This window comes from Glycine max, chromosome 17 (assembly GCF_000004515.6).
Source record: "Glycine max cultivar Williams 82 chromosome 17, Glycine_max_v4.0, whole genome shotgun sequence".
NCBI classification, from domain to species: domain Eukaryota; kingdom Viridiplantae; phylum Streptophyta; class Magnoliopsida; order Fabales; family Fabaceae; genus Glycine; species Glycine max.
In genome coordinates this window covers 10,567,586-10,592,704 of record NC_038253.2, presented here as the reverse complement: position 1 = coordinate 10,592,704, position 25,119 = coordinate 10,567,586, and the positions used below count along the sequence as shown (strand labels likewise).

General features: G+C 29.6%; 3 protein-coding genes across 3 annotated transcripts; all 3 read right to left on the bottom strand.

Annotated features, from left to right (window-relative positions):
- Nucleotides 1–892: 892 nt before the first annotated feature.
- Nucleotides 893–4,944, bottom strand: LOC102668195 (uncharacterized). The gene is made up of 3 exons (XM_006601385.3): nucleotides 4,175–4,944; nucleotides 2,259–2,388; nucleotides 893–2,130 (listed from the first exon to the last, which is right to left on the bottom strand). The coding sequence occupies exons 1-3, from the start codon at nucleotides 4,871–4,873 to the stop codon at nucleotides 1,577–1,579; spliced, it is 1,383 nt and encodes a 460-aa protein (XP_006601448.1). The 5' UTR covers nucleotides 4,874–4,944; the 3' UTR covers nucleotides 893–1,576.
- Nucleotides 4,945–8,137: 3,193 nt separating this feature from the next.
- Nucleotides 8,138–9,204, bottom strand: LOC100779318 (dehydration-responsive element-binding protein 1E). Its single transcript, XM_003550832.5, has one exon. The coding sequence runs from the start codon at nucleotides 9,120–9,122 to the stop codon at nucleotides 8,355–8,357; it is 768 nt and encodes a 255-aa protein (XP_003550880.1). The 5' UTR covers nucleotides 9,123–9,204; the 3' UTR covers nucleotides 8,138–8,354.
- Nucleotides 9,205–18,688: 9,484 nt separating this feature from the next.
- On the bottom strand, nucleotides 18,689–19,951 carry LOC100778793 (ethylene-responsive transcription factor ERF027). The gene has a single exon (XM_006600746.4). The coding sequence runs from the start codon at nucleotides 19,697–19,699 to the stop codon at nucleotides 19,169–19,171; it is 531 nt and encodes a 176-aa protein (XP_006600809.1). The 5' UTR covers nucleotides 19,700–19,951; the 3' UTR covers nucleotides 18,689–19,168.
- Nucleotides 19,952–25,119: the final 5,168 nt, after the last annotated feature.

Genomic DNA, 25,119 nt, shown 5'->3' with positions numbered 1-25,119 from the left:
AAAGGGAAAAAGCATCCACTTCTCACCATCACCCATATCATGTCATCTGAGGGGCCATGGTTAGAGGGAACAGAGCTTTGATTTTCTATAAAAAATAATATTAGGCAATTACTTCCAACATATCCATAATTGTTTCATGCACCTTTTTAAGCTTTCAGAAAGGCTATTTTGGAATCCGGATTAGCCTTTCTAGAATGCAAACTTTTACATTCCCTTCGGAATGTAATTTTTCATTTCGGATTAGGTGTAGGAAGCAAAGACGAAGATGCAGGAAGCAATTGCCTAAGTATTACTCCCGAGCCCATCATTCATACTGACCTAAAGTTGCTTGTATATAAATTATGGGCTTAGACTTATATGGACACCTTCTAACTTGAGTTGTCCCGTTTTGATGAACTAAAAAAGTCTTAATTGGTAAAGAGTCCAATTAAGTCTTACTTGGTTTTTCAATTAACTTCGTAAGAGAAATTTTAATCCCAGCTTTGACTTATGGTGTGATCATATAACTTTCTATTACATTGAAAAGAATATTAAAATCTCAGAATTGCAAGCAACAAACAGTATCTAGTAATATATTGCTGACACATAAATTATGAGAATGCTAGTGAAATTAATATAATCTATTCAAAACTAATTTTATCATGTAGTTCAAACTCTTTAATTTAAGTATCTAATATATTATATAATTTATTTTGCTTTAGAAATATAGGCATTTATTCAACTAAAAAATATTTACAATATGATGAAATTAAGTCCACCGATGAAATTTTATATATATATATATATATATATATATATATATATATATATAATATGCAACTATTAATTATTTTTCCAGGAAAGTTCCAAGCATAATTTATTTTATTTTTTAGGGCATAGTATTATTTACTTATTTCATGTTGGCATAATTTTTACATATGAGGCCTAGCCCCTTTTGTTGCACCTCAAATGGTCTAGCTTTTGCCATGTGCAAATGTCAAATATTTTTATATTTTCAATAAAAAAACATTTTATGTTTATTTAATACTTTATATTCTTGTACCTTAACTAATATGATGATGGTTTGCTTGCATATAATAATTATAGAAAAAGCTATATTATTTATAAATAAATTGATACATAATTTTTCATATATTTTTTTATTTCTTTTTGTCACATTAACTTCCTCATCTTACATTTCTTTTTTCTTCTCATTTTATTTCTTTTTATTTTATATATTGTTTTTGTACAAATGCAATTTCTCAAATCTTTGAAAGTAATTAAGTTCCTAATTAGAGTTCACGTATAGAAGTTGGGAAGATTTTCTCTGCTTGCTGTTGGAGAAAAGTTAATTGGTTTCTCCCAAGTCTCGTAATAAACTCTAGATGTCAAAGCAATATTCATGTAGGATATGAGTAAGAAAAACATCATATATAACTAAAAAAAAAATCAAAATTTCCCCTAATAGTTCCTTCCAAAATTTAGCCTCCCGTGTCCCCAAGACAGGGAGAAGAGGCTAATACAATTAATGTAAAAAGAAAAAAAAAACAATTGAGGAAGATACTTGCAAGTTGCAACATCTCATCTTTAGTGGCTACTAGCTAGCACGTGTCGTGAGTTCAAATATGAACTCATTCACCAAATTAGTGAATACCTCGTTTGCCAGCTCCTGACCCAATTGTTGTATTTCTTGATACGAGTTTTTCCACTCCTCACACTTATCCATCTCTCTAATGTAGACACACTTTCCTCCCTGCACTTCCCAACCCAAATACGGTTCTTGGGGTTGCCCATGTATCCAATCCTCAGCTACCTTGCAAAGTTGAAGCTTCTTTGAGTAATCAATGTCTTTGTTTTCCTCTATACTCTTCTTGAAGAAATCAAACAGCAAATTCTCTGCCTTTGTTATCAAAACGTTGGGTGCAATTGACCTTTTAACTAAGTTGAGAAGATCGCGAGCATTCTCCTCGATGTTGTTATTGTTGTCACGACGAAATGTTGGAGCTAATACGGTGGAACATTGTTTCGTAGAATGCTTGTGTGGTTCATCCTCCAGCTCTAACCGCGCGAACTTTTTCTCCAAAACCACCGGCTCCAGTGGAACCACGCTTTCAAAATGGCATCTTTTGTGCATGTGCTTGTGTTTCCTTCCTGTGATTACATCATAAAATATACACACTTTCATTTAATTTGTCAGAGAAAAAAACATGTATTTATGCTGCAAAACTTCATCAAATTTTATGGCATTTTGTTGTTGAGAGGGAGAGAGGGGGAATTACCTTCAGAAAAGGAAAGAATAATGGAAGTGGAATTGATATGAGACTTGTAATTATCTTCTTCATCTTCAAATGGGCAATCTAGTATTGATACAGGGCTAAATTGTTCCTTCTCGTCATTTGGCCAATATTCCTGTTTCATGAGAACAGGTTCACTTATCCCGTATTTTCATTTGATAAAAAGATATCAAAGCTTTTTAAATACAACTGATCGACGTTTTATTAAGGGAAGAGTTCAAACAATCAGAGACAAAATGAACAAACTTCACTATACAAAACCAACTTTTTGAAATTCAATTTTTACGTGAGATTCATTTTGGAGTTTAATTTTATATACTATCAAATTATTAAATTAAGCACATCACTCAATAAATCAAACTTTTCTTTTATGGTTTATTGATATATTATTTATACACAATGTAAGAATTTTTGTGAATGCATAAAATTTACACTCTTTACTTTAAATTAAGGATATATATTTGTATAGACCAGATAATACTATGATTTGCTTATATATTAAATTTCGTTTATGTTCATTTTATTTTTTAAAAGTCGTTGATTTTGTTGAAATCAAGGTCAAAAAATGTTTGTTTTCAAGTATGAAGCCTCTCAAAATATTCATTCTGTATGACTATATATTATAAGAAAATGCGAAAAAAATAGAAGACATGTGGTTCACGATAATTAGGAAAATGAATCAGCCAATCACAGGTGCAGTTAGCCAGTTTATTTTATTGTTAAATCACAAGTCCATTTATTAATCATTTCAGAAATAAATTAATTGTATTATAGGATAAAATGATTGTTCCTTAAGTTTCATAGCTTACAAAGAAAAGCTTTAAAAAAGTTAACCAGCGTGTGTGTTCTTACTTTGGAGTACTTTTTAAATACTACTCAATGTTAGGTGAAGACGTGAAGTGAAGCAAAGCCATGGTTAAAAATATTCCACATTTCATAGTATTAGTATATTTAATATTTGAGGAAGGCCAGCGACATTCTATCTATTTTGATTCTCTTTTTTTGATATCTTTTTAATTTATTAAAAATCATCAATTTTAATAAATTTTACTTCTCTTTTAATATAAATTAAAAGGAAGAAATATTGAGAAATAAAACTTATTAAAATTAATAAATTTTAACACCAATCACATAGAATCAGAAAAGTATCTGAAAAATAGTGTTGTTAAGATTCCTCTTAATATTTTTATCAATAATTTTTAGTAAAAGTTTTTATTAATTCAATCGATTTTGATTTAAATTACCAGTCCTTAATTAGTGTCAGTAATTGCAGTGAGTTTCAGCGCCGCGGAAGGCGCTTAGTGGACAACGAAGTCCTTAATACGGTGCCTCTACAGGTATACTATCCCCACACCCTGCACGTGCAAACCACACTATCAGTTGTGCTCCCCAAGTTAGATTTGCACATGCATGGTTTACAACAATCCTCAAATCTTTAACATTTTCAATGATTTACCAAAAAAAAAAAAGGCCCATGCATGGTTTAATCAAGGGAATAGTATCCTCCAACGCAATACTTATAATCATTAATTAAAATTACCTTTCAAATAAATAATCATTAATTAAAATTAAAAATTAAAGATTCTAATAATATTAAAGATATGTATAAAAATATTATAATATCAACCATTATTAAAGGAAAAAATCATTTTTAAAGTTTGTTTTTCTTACTTTAAAATAGTTAAATTCTCAACTAATCAATTTTAAACTTTGCATTATTGAAATATTTGTCTTACTAATTAATGTAAAATAGATGGCTCCGATTCAAAAACCATTCATGTTCTTATTTATTTTTTTTCGGATCCGATTAGTCCAATTTATTTTTTAACTTGAGACATGACAAAAATCCTCCATAAAATAGAAAGACGATAGTAAAAGAATTCAGGTTGGAAATTACTTACCTTGGTTACTACTTGTTCCAGCTTGTGATGTGGCGCACCTTCTTTTGTATCCTCAAGTACGAGGTAATTCTCGTTGGAGCTCTCAGAGGAAGAAGAAGCAGCGTTAGACGCAAAAGTGAATTCACTGTCTCCCCAGCTTTCACTGCCGCGACCCGAAGAGGTGGTGACGCTCGGGGCATGTGCAGCGAAAACGGTAGTATCAGTATCCTCATTCAACGACGACGTCGCTTTACGATGCTCCTCATGATCCAGCATAATGAGTTCGCGGAAAGATTTCCTCCTCCGCGGCACACCTTCGCTTCCCTCTTCCCTCGCCGCCGCTTTTCTCCAGAAGAACCTTCTACTCAACACCTTCCTCGAAAAGCTTCTAGAAAGAACACCAGCGACACCACTCTTTTGTGACAACGGCAGTGACTTTATCGCGTTGATTATGGCTCCAGAAGCTCTCTGCAGAGCCAATATGGTTGATGAAGAAGAAGATGTAGTGGACCGTGGAGTGAATGTGTTCCTTCTTTTGCGTTGGAGTTGGAGATCTTTCTCCATGAAAAATCCCACGGTGGTGCAGCATTGTTGGCGTGTGAGCGATTTGAAACCGTTCGATGAACATGAACTCAGGTCATCCCTGAGGTAGTCCTTCAGCAAAACGGAGCGTTTTGAGGTAGTTATTAGAGAATGAGATTTGCCACCAGTAGAAGCCATATATGTAAGGAAATTTAAGTTAGCTAGCTAGGGACTAAGGAGAGTAGAGAGGAAATTAAAGAGACTATGGTGTAGAAATATAGAGATACTTAGGGACTATATATATTGTTGAAGAATGCGCAGAAAGGAAAGACTAAAGAAGGTTCCGCGGTGAAAATCTCAACACTAAAACACAGTCTGTGAGATAATTAAAATAATGTGGTGTGGAGATTGAAGTGAGAAGAAAGAAGAAGCTTGGATGCTTCTTAATTCATATTCATAAAAATTTGAATCTCGAGAGGGATTAATTTATTATTATTGAACTGAGTGAAACAACAACTGTGCCAATAGACCTGTAGTTGACCCTTCCCTCCCCAATTTCTCTCCACGCGCTTAGCACGTGCCACGTGTTGTCATCCTCCTGTTGACTTCCCAGTCCCGACAGTGATCTCATCGTTTTCTTCCTAGTATTTATTTCCAACTCCTCTTTTCTGTTTAATAAAGGCATTGAACACATTTTAAAATTGGCAAAAGCCACTAAACAAGGTAAGACTAAGAATCATATTTTAAAATTTTAAAATAAACAATATATTTTTTAAAATTCTTTAACACTATTATGCTATTTATTAATTTTTTCTTAATTTTAAATTTCCATAATCTTTTAATGCATATTTGACAAATTTATCAAGTATCAATATATTCTTATTTCTAAAACACTCTTTATTATGGGTTTTATTATTTCTTTAATGAATTTTAGAAAAAAAAATTGCGTCCCAATAAATTTTAAATAATAAAAAAAAAGCGTATTAAAGTTATAAAATAAGTAAAAACATTGTTGCTAGCATCCTCTGTTTGTTTTGTTTGAATCATCAATGTTGTTTTGATGACCATAATAACAAAAAAAATGAAAAAAAAACTGCAGTATATATTCTTTTTTTTTGTTTTAATCATCAACGTTAATATGATAAAATAAATAACCAAAAAAATAATTTCTAATTTTAAGTTCCTTGCGTTTTATACGGAGTTATATAAGAAGAATATTAACAATATTCTTTTTATTGATTGCTGAATTTCATGTAAATTGTTCCGTTAAAAATGTTAGTGTACAAACTTCATGAAATTTATTCAATAATAAATTCTAAAAGAGTATTTATTCTGAATTCAAATATATATAAAATAATAATAATAATAATAATAACACTAATTAAAAATATTAGTTATTTATATTTAATTTTCTCAACTTCTCATTTAAAAAATTAACTTCATTCCCTAGACTATCCTACACGTTAATACTAATTAAAATGGTGACAGAGTAAACATCTATTCTTCGGTTCTCTTGAATTCTATCTATATTGTCTTTGGATTTACTTCATTTCCTTGTTCGTTGCAACTAAAAGAGTCATCATTGAAAATCTAATTAACAAAATTACGAAGGGGACCAAGTATTTGTTGTGATCCCTTCATGTAACACGGTACAATCCTTTTGCTGCTGTGTGATACGACAGTATGCGTCTAGTTGGGGTGGGTATGTCTTTTTTTCTATTTGTTTACTCTTATTGTACTATGCTAATGGAGCATCTTTTGTACTATCATTTAATTTTAACAATTTTTTTTGGCTTATTCAAAATGCTACTATTACAAAGGGCACCTATGTATCAAGCGAAAATGGGAAAGAAATATATTTATAAAACATGCAAAGGAGGGGTCAATAAATAAATAAATAAATATATATATATATATATATATATATTATAAATTGTAAACTAAATCTTTTTAAATTAAAGTAAAACTTATAAATATAAGTTTAAGGAAAAACATATAAAAATACTTATTGATAAACAACATGATAAAATCATGTCTTGAAAAGAAATAATATAATAATAAAAGGTGTCTAAATTATCAAGATAAGAATATAAAAATAAATTAGAAGGATATGGATTTTGAAATTGAAGAGTAATTTATTGAAGAGTAAATTAAAAGGATACGTAAAACTTCAAGTACTTTATAATTCAAAAATTGCAAATATGAAAAACTTTTGGTATGTAAACCTTCAAACTTTACTGAAAATAGATGTATTATTACAAGTGTTCTTTTGACATTAAATGAGTTTTCCCTTACACTACCTCCTATGTAGTTTTTTTGTTGTCATAATTCTCTGATTCATTAGAAAAAAAAAATCTTAATTAATATGAAGTTTGATGAAAATAAACAAAGTGTGATTAATAATTATTTCTTGTGACTTAGACCACAAAGTCCTTCCACCTCCCCAAACAATAGCCTCTAGATCTCCCTTTGCAACCTAAACGAATGCCACGCACTGTCGCCTCCCTCCATAACAAAAACAACAAAGTTCATGCTCAAGGTGATTTGTGAGATATTTCTTGCAAGACATGGGAAAAAAAGGTAGTAACTTGGGTTGGCTTGTGTTATGGTTTATAGGAGTCATTGATTCTATAAAAAAGTAGAGGTTGTTTGACACAATTTTAGTTACGAATCGCTTGATGATAGGTGGAAGGCATCACTTCTGATGCCATAAGAGCGATGGACAGTGAATGGATTCAACCTGAAACATAAAGAATACTCTCGCACTACACAAGTATTTGTCTAAATATTTAAGTCTCTTCATTCTATTGCAATTTCGTATACATATAGACACTAAACCTTTAATTATTCTAAATTCATCATTAACTATACTTAGGAAGGTAAGGTTTTAATTCCTAGTGGTGCAAATAAAAAGTCACCAAGACTATCAGCCACTAAAATAAATAAAAGAAAAAACAAAAATAAAAGAAATATAATTTTATTTAATTCTAAAAAGAAGAACGTCAATATCTTCAATTATAATCATATGTTGAAATAATTTTGATTTAATGTCCTTCATTGCAAGTACAATTATAAGAATTGTTGTTTTCACTTACTGTGGGATCTCTTTTATCTTTTTACCTCTGGCTCTAGTCATTGATTCTCCTAGTTCTTGTGTCACTCCTTGAGCTTTAATGTCTTCATCATTGTTGGTAATAATGCCCGCCACTAATCCGCTATGAAGGAGTTAGCTATCCGATGCTTTTATTTACTTAGATAACCTTGTTTGATGTAACTGTACGTAAAGCCAAAGTTTTGTTTCACAGATACATCGATCATATAACATATTAATTGTTGAGTGCGTAATTTGGATTTTGTTTATGATGAATCATGCACTCAGCTGCTAGCTTGCACTTATCTATACGCAATTTTTTTTTATCGAAAGCTGGAGGATTGCTAACAGTGAGTGTCTTTGATAATGTATTGATGAAAATAGAATTTTTATTTTACAAAAACAACCGAATGAGAAAAGTTACAATGTTTCACACTTTTATGTTCCTACCTAGATAGCTATCTCCTTATATCGTTTCGGTCTTTGTACATTTTCGTAGTCCTCCGTTCCTAATTATGTACAAAAACCAAAAGAAGAGAAAGAAAGCTAAACACACTAAATACACCTAAAGCCTAAATTGCATGCTCTTCAGACGGTGAAGCTCCACAAGGAAACCTCAGCATCATCCTCCACAAAGTTCCAGACATCCCTAACATTAACATATGTTACAAAAGTAGGTGATCTTAATGGTTCAGCAGCCATAGTCTGAAGCCACTCATGCATGTCCTCAAAAACCGGTGCATCTGGCATTGTAATTTCATCCAAATCACAAAACCTCTGCGAAGCTTTATTGTTATTGCAATTTTCATCGACGCCTATGTCACTGCTGCTAACTTCGCAATCAGCAACGGCATCAATCGCATTAGTCCGCAACTGCTTGCCGCGGCTGTCTTCCGCCGCAATCGCTACAGCAGCCGCCGCCGCCACGCGCCGAATCTCCTTCGCATTGGTCGACGCCGGCAAGGGCAACCGCCACGCCGAGTCGGCGAAGTTGAGACACGCCGACTTACCTCGAAGCGAGAGCGCGGCGACGTCGTGCGCACGTGCGGCCATCTCAGGCGTTGGATACGTTCCGAGCCAAATCCTCGTGGACTTGTCGTTGGGAACACGAACCTCGCAGACCCACTTGTTGTTGTTCCTCCGCCGCACTCCTCTGTACACGGGATGCCTTGTCTCCTTAAAAATTCGACGCCCCGCACGTTTCTTAGGATGAGCCGATGCTAATGTGTTCACTTCCTCGTCGGAGTGAACGGCTTTCGGAGTGGTCGGAAGGTTAGAGGAGTTTGCAGTCTCCGGCGACGAACAAGAGTAGCTGCCGTTGTTTGATTGGTGGAGTGATTGTCCGAGAATATTCATTTGCTGAGAGATGTTTTTGTTTGTGTTGGTTTGGTTTGCGCTTAGTTGAGTTGTGGAGTGAGAGTTGACGTGAGTGGGATGTGAATGGAGTATATGTAGTGTAGCTTTTTGAGGTTGTGGGGATTAAGGAACGTGAATAACGCACGTGACTACGATGTGGACACGGAAACTGGTACAGTTGGCATTAATTGTGGGCCAGTTGAAGTGTCAAAGTGGCGGCCCACGGTTAACACTTGCTTCGGCTACTTTAAAGGATAATTCCTACATTCGCACAATCAGTTTCCAACCTAACACTTCATCGGACTATCAATGCTAGCGGTTAGGACCCAGAGTCTAATACGTGTTTAGAACTTTAGTATACTCGTGTGTAAAGTAAAAAGAAAAGATGCCATGCATTGATTCATTACTTAATATGTATCATTTAATTTATATTAAAAATATATAAATAATTTCTGTAAATTTATAAACTTAATATTTAAATTTTAATAAAATTTGATAAATTTAGAAGTGTAATTATGAATTTGTTTAAAATTTTGAGTATATAATATTATTTTTAGAATTCAATATATGTAATTTTAAGTTAAATTTTAAAATATATTATTGTCTTTTATTTATTATTGTACATTATTAGACATAATCTAATGTGTATATATATATGCACACGATAGGATTTGTTTACATGTTTAAAAATTAATGTTTTACACCAAATTTTAGCCATTCAATTTAAATAATCTAAAGGTTAAAATTGATTTACTCAAAAAATTTAAAATTTTTAATTATTGCAAGATATGATTTTATTATTTCTAATTAAATTAATTGATAAAAATCATTAATAATAACACTAAATAATATTTTCTATAATATTTGTCCATCTAATCTACATCAAAACAAGATTTGATATATTTACCAATCATTCTTTGCTAAAAAAAGTTTGGAATTGAAATTTGTATCATCATCCATATTCTCAAAAGTATAACTTTTCATGCCCTCCACTTCCATGCATGTAACAACATATGCTTCACAATTCAATAATCAATATTCCTGAAAGATATAAAAAAACTAATTATGATTTACTGTCAATTTTTTTATAATTAATATCTTGCTTTATGATCATATAAATTAGAACAATACACAAGACTTCACTACATATGGATAGGAAAAAAACATTATTCTATTTTTTTTCTTTTTAAATGTCAAAATTATTAATAAATCCAAACCTAGTATAAGAAGTGACCAATCCCCTATAAACCACGTAACACATGTAAAGAACGAAAGGAAAAAAAAAGACATACATAGATGGTAAAAATTATTTTAGCAAAGAAAGATGTACATAGTTGATAATTTTTTTATGGAATTCCAAATCTCGTTTTGATGAAGATAAATGATTAAATTACTCAAGGAACAACTCTTTTATTGAAATCTCATGGTTAATTAGCTAAGGAAAAAAATGAAAGTAAGAACTTTATTATTTTAAATTCTATGATGTGGTTATGTGTTAACTCTTTGACAAGTATACCAAATTTGTCACAGGTAATAAAGTACTCGATAGTTCGAGTGTCGAATCTACAAGAATTTTATTTATACTTAGATTAATGCAACTCCAATTTACAAGCAACAAATAAAGAATTTAAAATAATACATAAAGAAATATAGTGAATAAGATAAAAATTTACAAGTAAAAAATAGAAGAAAAAAAAGATAAAAAATTTAAATTAAAAGATAATAAATATAAAAAATAGAAGATAGAAAAGAGATAAGATAAAAGATTAAAATTAAAAAAAAAAAGATAAACTCAAGATGTGATAATATTGGGACCTAGCATGCCCTATTTTCCTAAGATGTATGATTTTATGATTTTTCTTTACCAATTTAGTTGATTTTATCATACCCACAACTATTCATTTACTTGTCCTTGATGTCTTACGATAACAAGCATATTTTACCTATTTATCTCACAAATGCCTTTGCAAAGACTCAATAGATGAAATGCATGAAGTTCTAGATGTTTACTTTGATGCATAGGCATAATGCAATCAGTCTATGTCTAACAATGATTTTATTATGATATATTTTCTTCTTGTTCTATTAGAAGTTATCCTCTCAGGAGCGTTTAATCCCTAAAACTAATGCATGTCTTCTCTAAAACTTATTTAGAAGTTACCTTCTCCCGAGCATCTAACCCCTAATAGAATATAAAGATGAGTATGCAAGATAAAAACATAAAAGAAAATAGGAAAAAAAACATCTGATATTGCATTGATAAATAGTGAAGAGTACATTATACATTGTGTTGGCTTTTAGGCCTGTCAGACCCTAACTAAGGGTTTAGCCATTCATGGTCATTGAGGGTTTTACAATGAGAGAGGTATAAAAACTGATAGAATAAAAGAGATGAAAGAAAGAAAGGGAGTAAATGAAACTCCTACTAGAGGGAGTTCTATCGTAGTTCCCCTAAGGGATAGACCCAAGTGCGTGGGTTGTGTCTCTCCTTCTTAGTTTGACTCTCTTCTTGTAGTTGTTGGAGTGGACTTGGGCTTGATGGTGAAAATCTTTCTTATCCATATTTTTTATATTTTCTCAATCTTTTTCTCTCTTAATCCATCCTTTTCATATCTGCAAGTCATAAATAACAAAAATATCAATTCTTATCATTTAAGCTAAAGATAACTGCTAAATAAATATTTTTAAATATATTTTCAATATATTTTTATTATCAAAATAACTCATATTTAACAGTTATCATTATGTTTGGTAAAAAAAGAAAAAAAAAGTAAACATGTCTATAACCAACACAACTATAATTAAGGTATTAATTGAATTTTCTCATATGATGTTGTTCAATTGTAAAAATATATATAATGCATCGAGTCAATTGAGTCACTAATTTAAAGTTGAGTCATACTAAGCCTAACTAGATCACATCAAATCATGAGCACGTTAATTTTTAACATGCAACTTAGACCTGTAAGATTCCCTGGACTCGAGCTAACCCGAGTATGATAACTATGGCTATGGGTATGGACTAAGAGCATCCCTAATAAGGGGTGTTGCAAATAGATCTTAGTCTCAAGGTTTGATCTTGCTAAAATTTATTATTGAAACATTTTTTTGGATTTTCATGTGGAGATCTAGTTATTCTACAAAAACTCTCAATATATGCAACAATTTTTAAAAAAATGATTTTTACTCTCTCTCTCCACAACATCCCAACGGAAAGCAACTGCTTGTTAGCAATAGGAAAAAATAAAGCTTTGAGGAAGAGAAGAATAACCAAATACACAATAACACCAAGGCAACACAAATATCAAATCATGAATGACTAAAAACGAAAAAAAAAAAAAAGATTTGAAGAGGAAACATCATGTCTTCAAAGGAACATAGGGATGACACCCTCTTAAGTCCATTTCCTCTGCCTATTTGCTGCCAGATACGGAATGATGCGGAGAGGAGAATTTCCAATCTATACCTAAAAAATAAATCAAGAATATGTTGAATTTTAGGAGAATTTTGTGAGTCAAATTCGTGGGCTTGGGTTTCCTAACCCATTTTTTGGATCTGGTTTCTATTCTTTATTGAATCCAAATAGCATGTGATTTTCGGAGAGTGTAGGCGTACTGCGTATATGGACCAGTTTAGGCCCACTTTGTCTGATTCAGCCTAATAATTTTAATGCTAAAATGCAATTCCTAATTTTAGGCGTTATATTTTAAAATATAGATATTTAGTTTTTTTATTTTATCAAATTAATTTTAAAATAGAGATTAAATGTTTCTATTTTAAATTATAATGAAAAAAATTCATGAATTGCTAAAATTAGAAAGATCAAAATTATATTTTAATCTAATTTTAAAATATTATTTTAGATTCTTTATATTTTTCCAAATGTTTTTAACTTCTTAAATATTTAATATTCGTTTATCTAAGAGTATTTTGTACTTTTTGGTTTTTAATATCGCACTCTCTCCGTTTAACAGTAGAATTTCAGAGAATGAAAATGCTAATGAAAAATTAAAGATGGGCCAAAACTACTGAAATCAAAATTTAAAAAAGTTGAAAGACTATTAAACAAAGCACAAAGATTGTTAGATCGTACCAACAATTAGAAAAAGAAAAGAAAATGATAGTAAGAATAATCATGAAAGTTAAAAGCCACACAAGGACTTTGTAAGTGGGATCGTTAGGGAGACATATTTGGAGGACCACTTATTGCACATTTTGAAGTTCGAGGTCCTTTCAGCCTATTGCTACTTGCGAGGAAGTCAAGTAAGCACGTATAGCTAATCTTTTAGGTAAATGTTAGTAACTAGTGTTATTCCTTATCAATAAACAATCAGTATTTTTTAACATTAATTAAGACCGAAACTAAAATAAGAATTTTTTTTATTGTGATGTGTAAAATTATGTTGTTAATTTTTTTATAATTTTTATAATAATATTTTTTTAATTCCTTAATCAATATGAATAGTTAACAATATTCAACCTTCTAAATCTGGCCGAAAAGAGGATTAATATGATTGTGTCTCAGATGTTCCCTTTGTTATCTTCTCTTTTCAAAAAAATTTGAGGAAATGAACACTTATCTTACACGCACCATACCAACTAGCTAGTTCGTTATTCAATTTTATTTTTGTTTCATCTACAGTATATATTTAACTATTTATATTATTTCTTTATACTTTTATAAAGCAAATCCTCGATGCAACTTGATCATAAATATATTTTCCAAATACAATTACTTTTTTACTGTTCAAGCCTACAACTCGGATATCTAAAATATCGTCTTTTAATTTTATTATTCATTCACTGACTTGTGCGTTAAAGTATTTTTATAAAAAGCTCGACATACTGAATAGGAGACTAATATTTACCAACAATAGGCTTGATCAATACATTTTTTAATTATATTATACCAAATAATACAACTATTATATTATTTTGGATAACAACTCAAACATGTGCTAAGTAGATAATGAGTGACATTACATGTAATGATACGAAAAAAAATATCTTGAAACAATGTCAATGTAAAAATTGTACCACAAAATTAATGTCAATATAAAATTTCTATACTACCAATTAATTAAAATTCACTTTAGGTATGACTTATAAATAATTATTACAAAATTCTACAATCTTATCATATATGTTGATATATATGATTAATGAGAGTTTACACATTTTTTTACCCTATTTATACATTTTAAATTAAATTATTGAGCAAGAATGAAAAATGATTTTTAATTGATCATACATATTGGACAGTAAAAAGTTGTTCTTTTAATTTTAATTTCTATTTTCTTTTTAAATTGTCCGTCTAAAAAAAAATACTATGTACAATATTACATATCAAATGTTTAAAACATGAAACAATAGTACTAAAAAAGAAAGAAGATAAACGTAGTACTAGAGACGGTTGCGTATGGATCGTGTTTCAATATTCAATTCTCCGGTTTCTGACGTGCATTAATTTGATTGACAAAAATGAACCAGCCAGAATCCCCTCGTGTCGTAGCTTAGATTTTTAACGTGTAAGAAAAAAAAACCAGTGGTTTGGCCGCAATATTAAAACATGCATACAATGATAAACAAGATATGCTCCCAATTATAGGAGAAAAGGAAACCAGAGAAAGAGAGAGGTCACCAACCAAAGCAGTGATAGAATTCAAGCCATGAAGAACTAAAAAAGCGATGTCGGCCATTTGTGTCGCCACTGTAGTCAAAGTTTGCTGCTCAAATTTCTAAACATCACTGAAATTTATTTGGTCCCCTTCCCTTTTCGATTAATCCATTTATTTCAGGACCACTCTTTGTTTAATCTTTTTGTTCTTCCTTCCTCCTCCTGCATCTGATGACTGTCCACTCATCAACACTGGATGAACTAGGCAATCAGTTGGCTGTTGTTCTGATTTAATTAATTTACTGAGATTGTAGACATGGAAATTGTTGCAATAATTAATGCTGCTGAAACACTCTTCATAACCTATTAGGGCTTCCACGGAAGAATGTGACACATGATACTCTACCTTGACTCTTCCTTTGGAGAAATTAGTATTAGGCGGTTGGATGATACAGTATGCCCTAACTGATTTCTATATAACACATTATTATCTTTTTCTTCTTCAGAAATTAATAAAATATGATTATCGCTAAGCAAAACAATGTGGGCCAATTAAAAAACAATAAAGAACTATTACGTAAAAATTAGTTAAAATTACAGTCTTGGATTGTGTAATAGTAGTATTTTTTTTCCATAGAAGAAATTCGTATTTCCAGTTCTCTCAAACTTAGTGGCAAGAATGTAACAATTAACACAGAATAAGCACTATGGCTGACCTGTGAAAATACCAATCATATATGATCAGATGAACAGCTTATTCAGTTAAACATTGATGGGATGGTCCTGATCATTAACCTCTATATACGATATCTTACTAACTTTCTTTCATAAATTAAAAATTATAATTACGTGTTACACGTAAAAATTAGTCAAAACTAGAAGTTTCAAACCATGTAATATTTTTCCTTTCTCTACTTTATATGTTCAATTCTCTCAAGTTTAGTTGCGAGAAAGCAATAATTAACACAGAATAAGCACTGGGGTGACCTAAGAAAATTACCAAGCATATATAATCAGATGTATCGCCTATTTAATTTGTTAGAGGAGAGCTATTTATTTAATACGAAAACTACTTGAACGAATTCACATGAATCTAAAAACAGTCAATCAAAGTATTGCATAATCATTCATCACCTAGGAAAGAGAATAAAAATTCTACAATAAATTTACACCACTTAAGATTCGTGTGGATTAGTATATATATATTCCCATTTGATTATCATTTGCCTTTGTTAAAGGAAATAAATGTAAGTATCTTTAACTAAATTAATTAAAAATTAAAAAATTAATTGATAGTAAAAGGTTGAAAAATTAGCTGGTTGAATCATAATTCTTTGATATAATTATATGAAGTACTTCAAAAATATAAAATTACATAAAAGATAAAAATAATAAAATATTATCTTAAATAAAAGGTTAAAAGGAAAACTTAATAAATATTTAAGGATAAAAAATATAAAAAACTAAAAGTTAAAAATTAATATTTTAAAAATATTATTTCAAGTAACATTTCAATAAATATTAAAAAATATTAAAAATAATATTTTATTTATCAAACACTTAAACAAATTTCTTATAACTAATAAAAAAAACTAAAAATTAACTAAAATATTTTATCAAACACATTCTCTAAAGGAAAGGATCCCAAGCTTTCCCTGCAAGCATAATCAAGACACTACATGTTATCCAGCCTCTAGAATTAAGTTGTTTAATTTCGTACACAGCTTTTTGGCTCTATATTTTTACTTTTGGCATCGAACCTTTCTGTACAACCGGGACCGGCAATGGCCAACCTAAGTATATACGCAATTGTACAATGAGATTCAGCTTGTATAAACTAATAAACATAATACACACAACTTACTAATTGGTTAATTAAATAATAGCACATTAACTATTTTAAATATCAAACATTATATTTACTGTTGTACTTTATTAACTTAATTAGTATGTCTAAATTAAGGACAATAAACTATACATTAGTTAACTGCCAAAAAAAACTTATACACTAATCGATCTATCCTTAGCCAACTTAATTGATAGAAGCGAGAAATAACAGATATTTTTTTTTTACCAACAATTGTTATTTACAAGCTGTTTGTTTACCCCATTTTTTCTAGGATCATAATAATTATAACATTTTTACCCTATTTTAATTAAAAAAACATACAGTTTAAGATACACTCCACCCTCCCCTTCTTCCACCCTTTCAAATAAAAAGATGCAAGTAATATTGATATGAAATGTGAAGAAAATGATGTGCCAAAATCATTTTCAATTTTTATCCCCTCAAAAAATAAATTATGTCCTCTAGGCCCAATATGTGTTCTATATTCTTAAAGCTTAAAAGTTCGTTTGGGAATTTTGAGAGATATTATTAGGTGGGAAGATGACTAGTCCCTTCCCCATTCCCTTTTTCATATTTTCTTAAATATGTGAAGGAAAAGTTTCCTTGCCTAGTAATATTATGTGATTTCTATAAATACAAAAAAAACACACACTCTCAATTTAGCTTTGATTTGGATTAACTATATATATAATCGTCAACACACCACAAACACTATTATCGTGTAGGTGAAATTTCTTTTTCTTTTCATTTCTAGAGTTAACCGTTTATTTAGTAGCAGTCAGGCGTGGAAAGATTTAATCAAGTAATATCATATGTAGATGTTGACTCAAATTATAAATTACATATTATCTCTTCCCCAAATTTATTATATTAATGGGACTGTAGTTACTAAAATTTGAAGCTGACATCTGATCCATGTCAGGATGAACGTGATTAGTGTGAATTCTTGGACTTTATATGTCAGCTTTGAGAGTTATCTTTGTTAAGAGAATAAGAGGGGGACCTGTAAAACAAAGGATTTCAACGCTCAAATAAGTACATGAGTTAAGAGAGTAAGCATGTATATGCGTACGTAAACATGTATGCATAAGCGTAATCTTAAGTGAGTGCTAAAAGAGTACGAGGGAACCTGATACCTGCAGGTCTTTGTTTGTTGGGGTTGTCAAAGTGCTTACAAATAATTACTGACTTGTAGATAATAGTCGATATTGTATAAATAAAGTTAGAGATAGTATGTAGCTTAGAGATCAATGCTAATAGATAATTTTACCTTATAAATTTGTTGATAGTTAACTACATGCCAAGAGATAAAGATGTTGTAATATATTCAAATTATAAAATATTAGAGATAACCTATCAGTCAGGACTTATCAGTTAGGGAGTCTGACGACTGCTAAGGATCGAATATTTGTATTCCTTTGACAGGACTGGACTGACATGAAGAGTTAACACGTATCTAAGAACATTACTTAAACTGTCATGTGTATTTTGTGGACCCTAAATAATACAAAGATCATCGTTTTTGGGTCTAATTATAGTATTCATTCACACATTTTTCTTAATAAAAAAAATCTTGCAAATAATTTATATTTTGTTTTTAGAAACTCTTTTTTATTTGGAAATTTTTAAATTTTGATTAATTTAAAATTCAGTTGAGAATATCACTCAAGGGGTTAACTAATTAAATATTTTTTCAATTTACAAAACCTTTTTATTTATAAGATCTCTTATTAAAAAAATTGTAACTACTTCAACCTTACACTATTATTGTTTAAAAACCAATAATTAATAGGAAAAAATATATTAATGTATTTTCTTAATTATTTAGTTTTAAACATACTAATTATTTAACTAAAACAATTTCATATCAATTAATTCAGATGGTCAAGGTTAGATATAACAAATAATATAACAATAAAATATAATAATAAATACTAATTTGACATTTTAGAGTGCAGAATTGTCCACCATTTTATAAAAATAAATTTTAAGCATGGTACGGAGTCGGCATTTCCTGCTGCATGTTGAGCAAATGAGCTCACGACAGATATCATTCCATTAAAGCACATAAACTACGCGCTTTCTAGCTTTTGCGTCGCAAATAGAGAGATATTCTTATTCATGTCTCAAGCTGCTACATACTTTATGTCTCCCTCCTGTTTCCAGTTTTAGTACTCTTGAACAACAGAAAAATCATGCATATACTATTTAAAGAAGAGGCAAAAAAGAAAAGCAAAAGTTTGATTCAAATGTCTCACATAAAACATAAAGAAACTTCTCATACAAAGCACCCAGATCAACAGGTACGCATTCTCACAAGTCACAAGCATCGAAATACATACATATAGACATATAGTAGAACTACTAAAACACTCACAGACACATGGTCTTAGAACAAAGTAGCCGTAAGTTTTACCCTAAGTTTTTTTAATTTGAGTTATAGTTTTACCCTTAGTTCTCAGTTTAATTAATTTACATATTAACTATCCAAGTTCTCACTTCGATACCTATAATTAACCACATTTTCCCATTAATTCCAATATATTAGTTTAATTACTTCAATTGGTTTATATAGAGGGATCAAAAGTTCCACAAAGTTTCTCCAACATAATTACTTTCGTTATCGGAGGGAGGGCTCATTCTGGGAGGAGATAGCAACATTCCCCCAGCCATGTCAACCAGCAAACTTGGCATGGAGAATATGGCTTCCTCGTCCATAAACTCAGTTTCAAACGAAGGTAAAACATCATTGCTATCAGATTGAACTGCTGCATTATTTGTTGTTGATGCATTAACGTTGTTGTTGTTGTTGGCTTCAGGCTTCATGAGTTCTGCAGCAGCAATGGCAGCGAAGCGGATGTCCGAAGGGGAATTGGATGCCGGCACCGGATACCTGCCAACCGAGTCAGGGAAGTTAAGAACCGCCTCGTTGCCTTTCAGGGCCAACGCCGCCACATCGTAGGCGGCGGCCGCCATCTCCGGCGTCAGGAACGTCCCCAGCCATATGCGGTTTGTTTTTCGCGGTTCGCGGATTTCAGTAACCCATTTTCCTCCGCGGCAACGGATTCCATGGTACAATGGATGCCTCTTCGATGATGATGATGATGCCATGCTTGTGGTGTTGTTTGCAAGCAAAGAAAGGGTATTTTTGGCACGTGTGGAAATGAAATGAGAAAGGAATAGGAAGTAGGTGGGTCTAACTAGGAAAGAGGAATGCAATTTAAAACTTGTTTATTGTCACTGATTTAATTGGAGGATACGATATTGGTGAGAGGAATATATATATTTATATATAGTATCATATTCATGTGTAAGGTACATAATGAGACAGTTTGGTGGTATGTTTGAAGATGACAAACCTTGTTTCTATTCTTGTTTATATATATACATGGAGTAATGGTTTGGAATGAGAGCGTGAGCATAAGACAACATTGTAGTATGCAAAAGTGAAACCGTGGGAATTTCGCGGAGTAACTGAGTAATGGGTGATTACTGATTTTGTTCATGCTTTAAAACGGTGGCGCATAGCTGGGCTCCATTTGCTAAGGTTTTGAAGAAAAGCCAATCGAAAATTAAAAATTATATAGTTATAGAGAATGACAACGACAATTGGTGATAAATCCACTTGACAACTCACTACCACGAAATATTAATGATATATAGCTGCAGTTGGCAAATTAAAGATAGTTTTTAATTTCATCAAAACCTTAATGTCACATCTTTATTTCCTTCCCTTTTCCCAAATAACGGGTGGCATTTGGCTGTATGCATGTAAGGGGTTACTCTCCTAATAATTAAGTCTCCGTACATCAGCAGGGAGATCAATATTCACACATATATGTCATGTGATTATTATCACTAGTCACTACAAGAAAATAAAGTAGGGTTTAAAAAGTTTTTAGATCCATAAATACCTTATAACAATGAATTTCAATGTACCCATAAATCAATAATCATATAATTTAGCATTCATTATTCTATGAGTAATTGAAATAATCATTAATTTGGAATTAAATAATCTTATAGACTTTGTCTTGGTGACTAAAAAATTTATCATACACTTAATTCCAACCAAATATATATAACTTGCACATACTTATTGTTATTAACAATTCATAATCATTTTATTAATTTCATTTCATGCCATAAAATAATATTCATATTTATTTATGTTTTGCATTCAAATACGTTCAAAAAAATATGCAACTTTCTCCAAAACAATTCATGGCATACTGCGACAAAAGAATATTTACTTTTCATTCCTACCTTTTCATTTCGTTCCAAGATGAAAAAGAAAAACAAGTTGGAATCTTTCTCCAAAACGTCACTCTTGGCTCTCTTTCTCAAAATTATAATTCAACAATAATAAATTATTGCCAATAAAACAATTCAGGAAGTGAAAAATAAAATCCCTAAATTTCATAATTAGGATTCAAAAAATTTGGAGAAAAAATATGATTAATGGAGAATCATATAATTTCTACGCTCGTGATGACTAGCTATGGGTAAGAGATGACACACTTTTCTATCAGAAAATAGACCTTTTTTTACGTTAGTGAGTATTAATCCTTTTTTATAATCATTACTTTCATCCAGACTTTTCCTATTTAACCAAATTACAATTTAGTCCTTAATTATTAATTATTTATTTATTAGTCTCTACATAAGTCACATGCCTCTCATATGAGACATTAATTCTAACACTTGATACTCAGAGGAAAGCTTGTTAAACTATTACAATACTATGCTATTTATATTTTCTTTGTTAAGTGACAAAAATAATATATATATATATATATATATATATATATATATATATATATATCAATATATATCTAAGCTAGAGTTATGCACATGAAATATTCTCATAGATATATATTATTCGTATAATAAATTTTAAAAAATTAACCGCTACTATCAATGAACTTATGAAATTAGATTCATTAGTGATGTAATCTTTTAAGGTCATAGGAATAAAAAATTTAATTTTTTAATTGAGATCTATGTGAATTTATTAGTAACTCATTGTTTTAACTACTGACCCAATTATTCAATGTCTTGATAGGATGATCATCGATTGGTTTTTGTTTTACTTATAGGAATTAAATAGAATCTCAAGAGGTTTATAACGCTCACTCACACACCTTGATCCCTGATTCAATTTTTAAAACTTTGCTTAAAAGAATAAAGTATCTATTAAACTCAAACACATATATAAGAAGAATTATTAAATATTTATGTTTTACATGAACTTACTATTAAATAGTGATGCATTGTATGTTTTTTTTTTTTAATATGTAACTAGAGATGCCTAATGTTTAGAGGTCACTCACTCTATTCCTTTTTAAGTTATTAAGTGACAAATGACTGATATTTATAACATAACATTACTAATAATACACTAAATAAACATTTACAATAATATTAAAGATAACATAAATGTTTCATAAATAGTAATTATAATGATTTTACTATGTGATTATTTTATTTATTTATCTATTTATGACATTTTTTTAACTGATTATCTATTTACATAAAATTTAATACATATCCCTGAAATCCAACAATATTAAATTAAATACACAAATCTAATTGATTTATTTAATTATGGTAAGGTTGTTATTGATGGAGCTTGAACAAATTAAGCATCACGTGGTTGATTCTCAAAGGTTGTAGTGGCGGTTAAAAGCCAATGACAAGGTGACCGCATTTGTAACATCGATATATTGTAGCTATTAAAGAAAGCCTAGTAGCTAGTCCTGATTCTTGTGGCTTCGTGGCATTGGTTTCTTGAGCATTTGCTGTGACAATTGGGGAATTATTACTAAATATACTAATTATGACGTAACAATAGCTAAAATTAAAAGTGACGTAGAAAATAATATCAGGGAAATAGATGAAGAAGGTTAAAGGAGAAGCTATCTAAACCATTTAAGGCTGCTATATTATTAGCACTAGTATTTTCTATGAGTGGTATAATACCATTGTTAGCAGCTTATATATGTTCTAAAGGATTATAAAATTAGGATGATTGTTTATTAAATGTTGTTTCGTCTGGCATGGCAATGTTACTGTTGGGACTTGGGAGGGAGTAAAGGCCATGCTTTTAAGTCACAAAGTCATGTGTTTGAGTGCTCCTTTTAGGGGGCACAAATTTCATATTTAAAAGGAAACAAATTTTCGTAATGAATTAAATATATTTTTATCCGTAATACATATTTGATTTTAGAGTTTGTTTTTTAATATTTTTTATTTTGTATTGAGTTCATAATTTTTAAAACAACAATTTTATTTTAGCTTATCGTAAATTAGTGAATTTTGTATTTGTTGTCTCACAAATTAAAAAATTTTGTTTTAGTTCCGACTAATATAAAATTAAAAAATTTTATTAGGAAATAAACATAAAATTTATTAATTTATCAAAGACTAAAAAAATATCAGGATGAAAAATAAAATTATTATTTTATTAGAAACTTAATGTATAACAAAAATTTATTATGAAACAAACAATAAAATTAAATATTTATTAAGATAAAAAATATATTTAAGTCTATTATAATTTAGTGTAATTTAAAAATATTTTATTTATAATCCGAGACGTATGCCATTCTTGGCTTTAATATTCAAATAACTTCGCATACTAAACTGAAAAATAATGATACTACCAACATTAGAGGAAAAAATTGGTTCAAACATTATATATGCATAAAAATGATAAATAAAAGAACAATAATTTATTTATGTCCTACCATTATTATTATTTTTATTAGATTAAATTATTTTTTACTCTTTTAATTTATTCTTTTAGTTTTTTTCAAGTATAATTTGGTCCTCTAATTTTTTAAATCAATTTAATTTGGTCATTAAATTTAAATTTTAAGAAATCACATCTTGTGGTGGTTCAAAATTGTCACTAAATGCATATTTTTCAAAAAGTGAATCGGTTTTAAAGATTAGAGGATTAAATTGAACAAAAAAACTAGAGGACCAAATTAAATCAGTTTTATAAATTAGAGGATCAAGTTGAAGCCAAAAAAATTTAGACAACTAAATTAAACCTAAATAATAAATTAGAGGATAAAAAACTAATATAACAATGTATCTCAATTGGCTTAAATATATGTTTAGTCTCTAAAATATATTCAATGTTTCATTTTTTATCCCTTTTTTTTTACTTTACTTGTGGTCCTTAAAATATTTTTTCTTTTGAATTCATACACCTAATTTTTGTTTTGGTCCTTATATATTATAATGGTTGGAAAAAAGAAAAAAAAATCAGGGACCAAAAGTCAAGAAGAAAAAAATAGATGTCAAAAACAAAAGACAAATATATTTTAAGGACCAAAGAAATATTAATCTCAATTTCATTACATGTTTTATATATTTCTTTCACGTATATTTAAACCTGTATTTATTCCACATATATTTAATCTAAATTTTATTTTATGTTGAGTCTTTTATAAAATAATACACTTTTATTTTTTGATTCTTGATATTTGATCTTGTTCTATAATAAATTAACAAATTTTATGTTTGTTTCTTAATAAATTAATAAATTTTATTTTAGTTCCAAATGATAACAAATGAAAAAATTATCAAGGAACAAATACAATATTTATTAATTTATGAAAGAATAAAAATAAAATTATAATTTTTTCAAGGATTCAACGTATACAAAATTATTAGAGAGCAAATGCTGAAATTAAATATTTGCAAACTATTCTTAGACTCGGCTGGAGCCCAAATCTGTATGTAGTGATGGATCCGTCTTCATAAGCGTGGCCCAATCACCAAGCGTTGGACCCACTGCTAGTGTCCAATGGCCCAATCCCATGCAGCAAAATTTTACACTGCAACACTTTGACCAAAAACACGAGCAACTGGATTTGTTCCTTCACTTCCTTGTTATGCTGTGGTCACGCAACAAAATGAATAATGGAGAACAGTGCTGGGTGTCTCTCACATTTTAGTAGTGGAAACAAACGCCACGTAAATTATATCCTACGGCACTAGTTAGTGTCTTTGATTGTTTTTTTTTCATCACCATTATTTTTAAAGCATTGATTAAAGAATTAAAAAAATATTTTTAATATAAATCATAGAAAAATATAAAAAGTATCATAGAAATATATATTTTTTAATAAAAATATTTTTACTTTAAATTTTTTAATTAATATCGTTAAGATATTGGTTAACATTTACTTTTTTCTTTTTTGTTGTATTTTTTTATATTTTTGTGTATTTTTATTTTCTATTTTAGAAAGATGAAAGTAGCTTAAGAATTATTAAATATAAGAACATAAAACCCACTGTATTTTTATGTTATATCCTTATTATGCACTCTGATTATTTTATATTAATATTTAAAAAACATAAAAAAAGACGAGACAAATATAATGAAATCCAATTAAGAAGACAACATATAGTTATTACATATATTTTCAATTCAAAAATAAAAATATCAAGATAATATTTTATATCAAAAAATTGAACTTTATAAAAATTGTATCTTAGTTTTTTTTAAAAGAAAT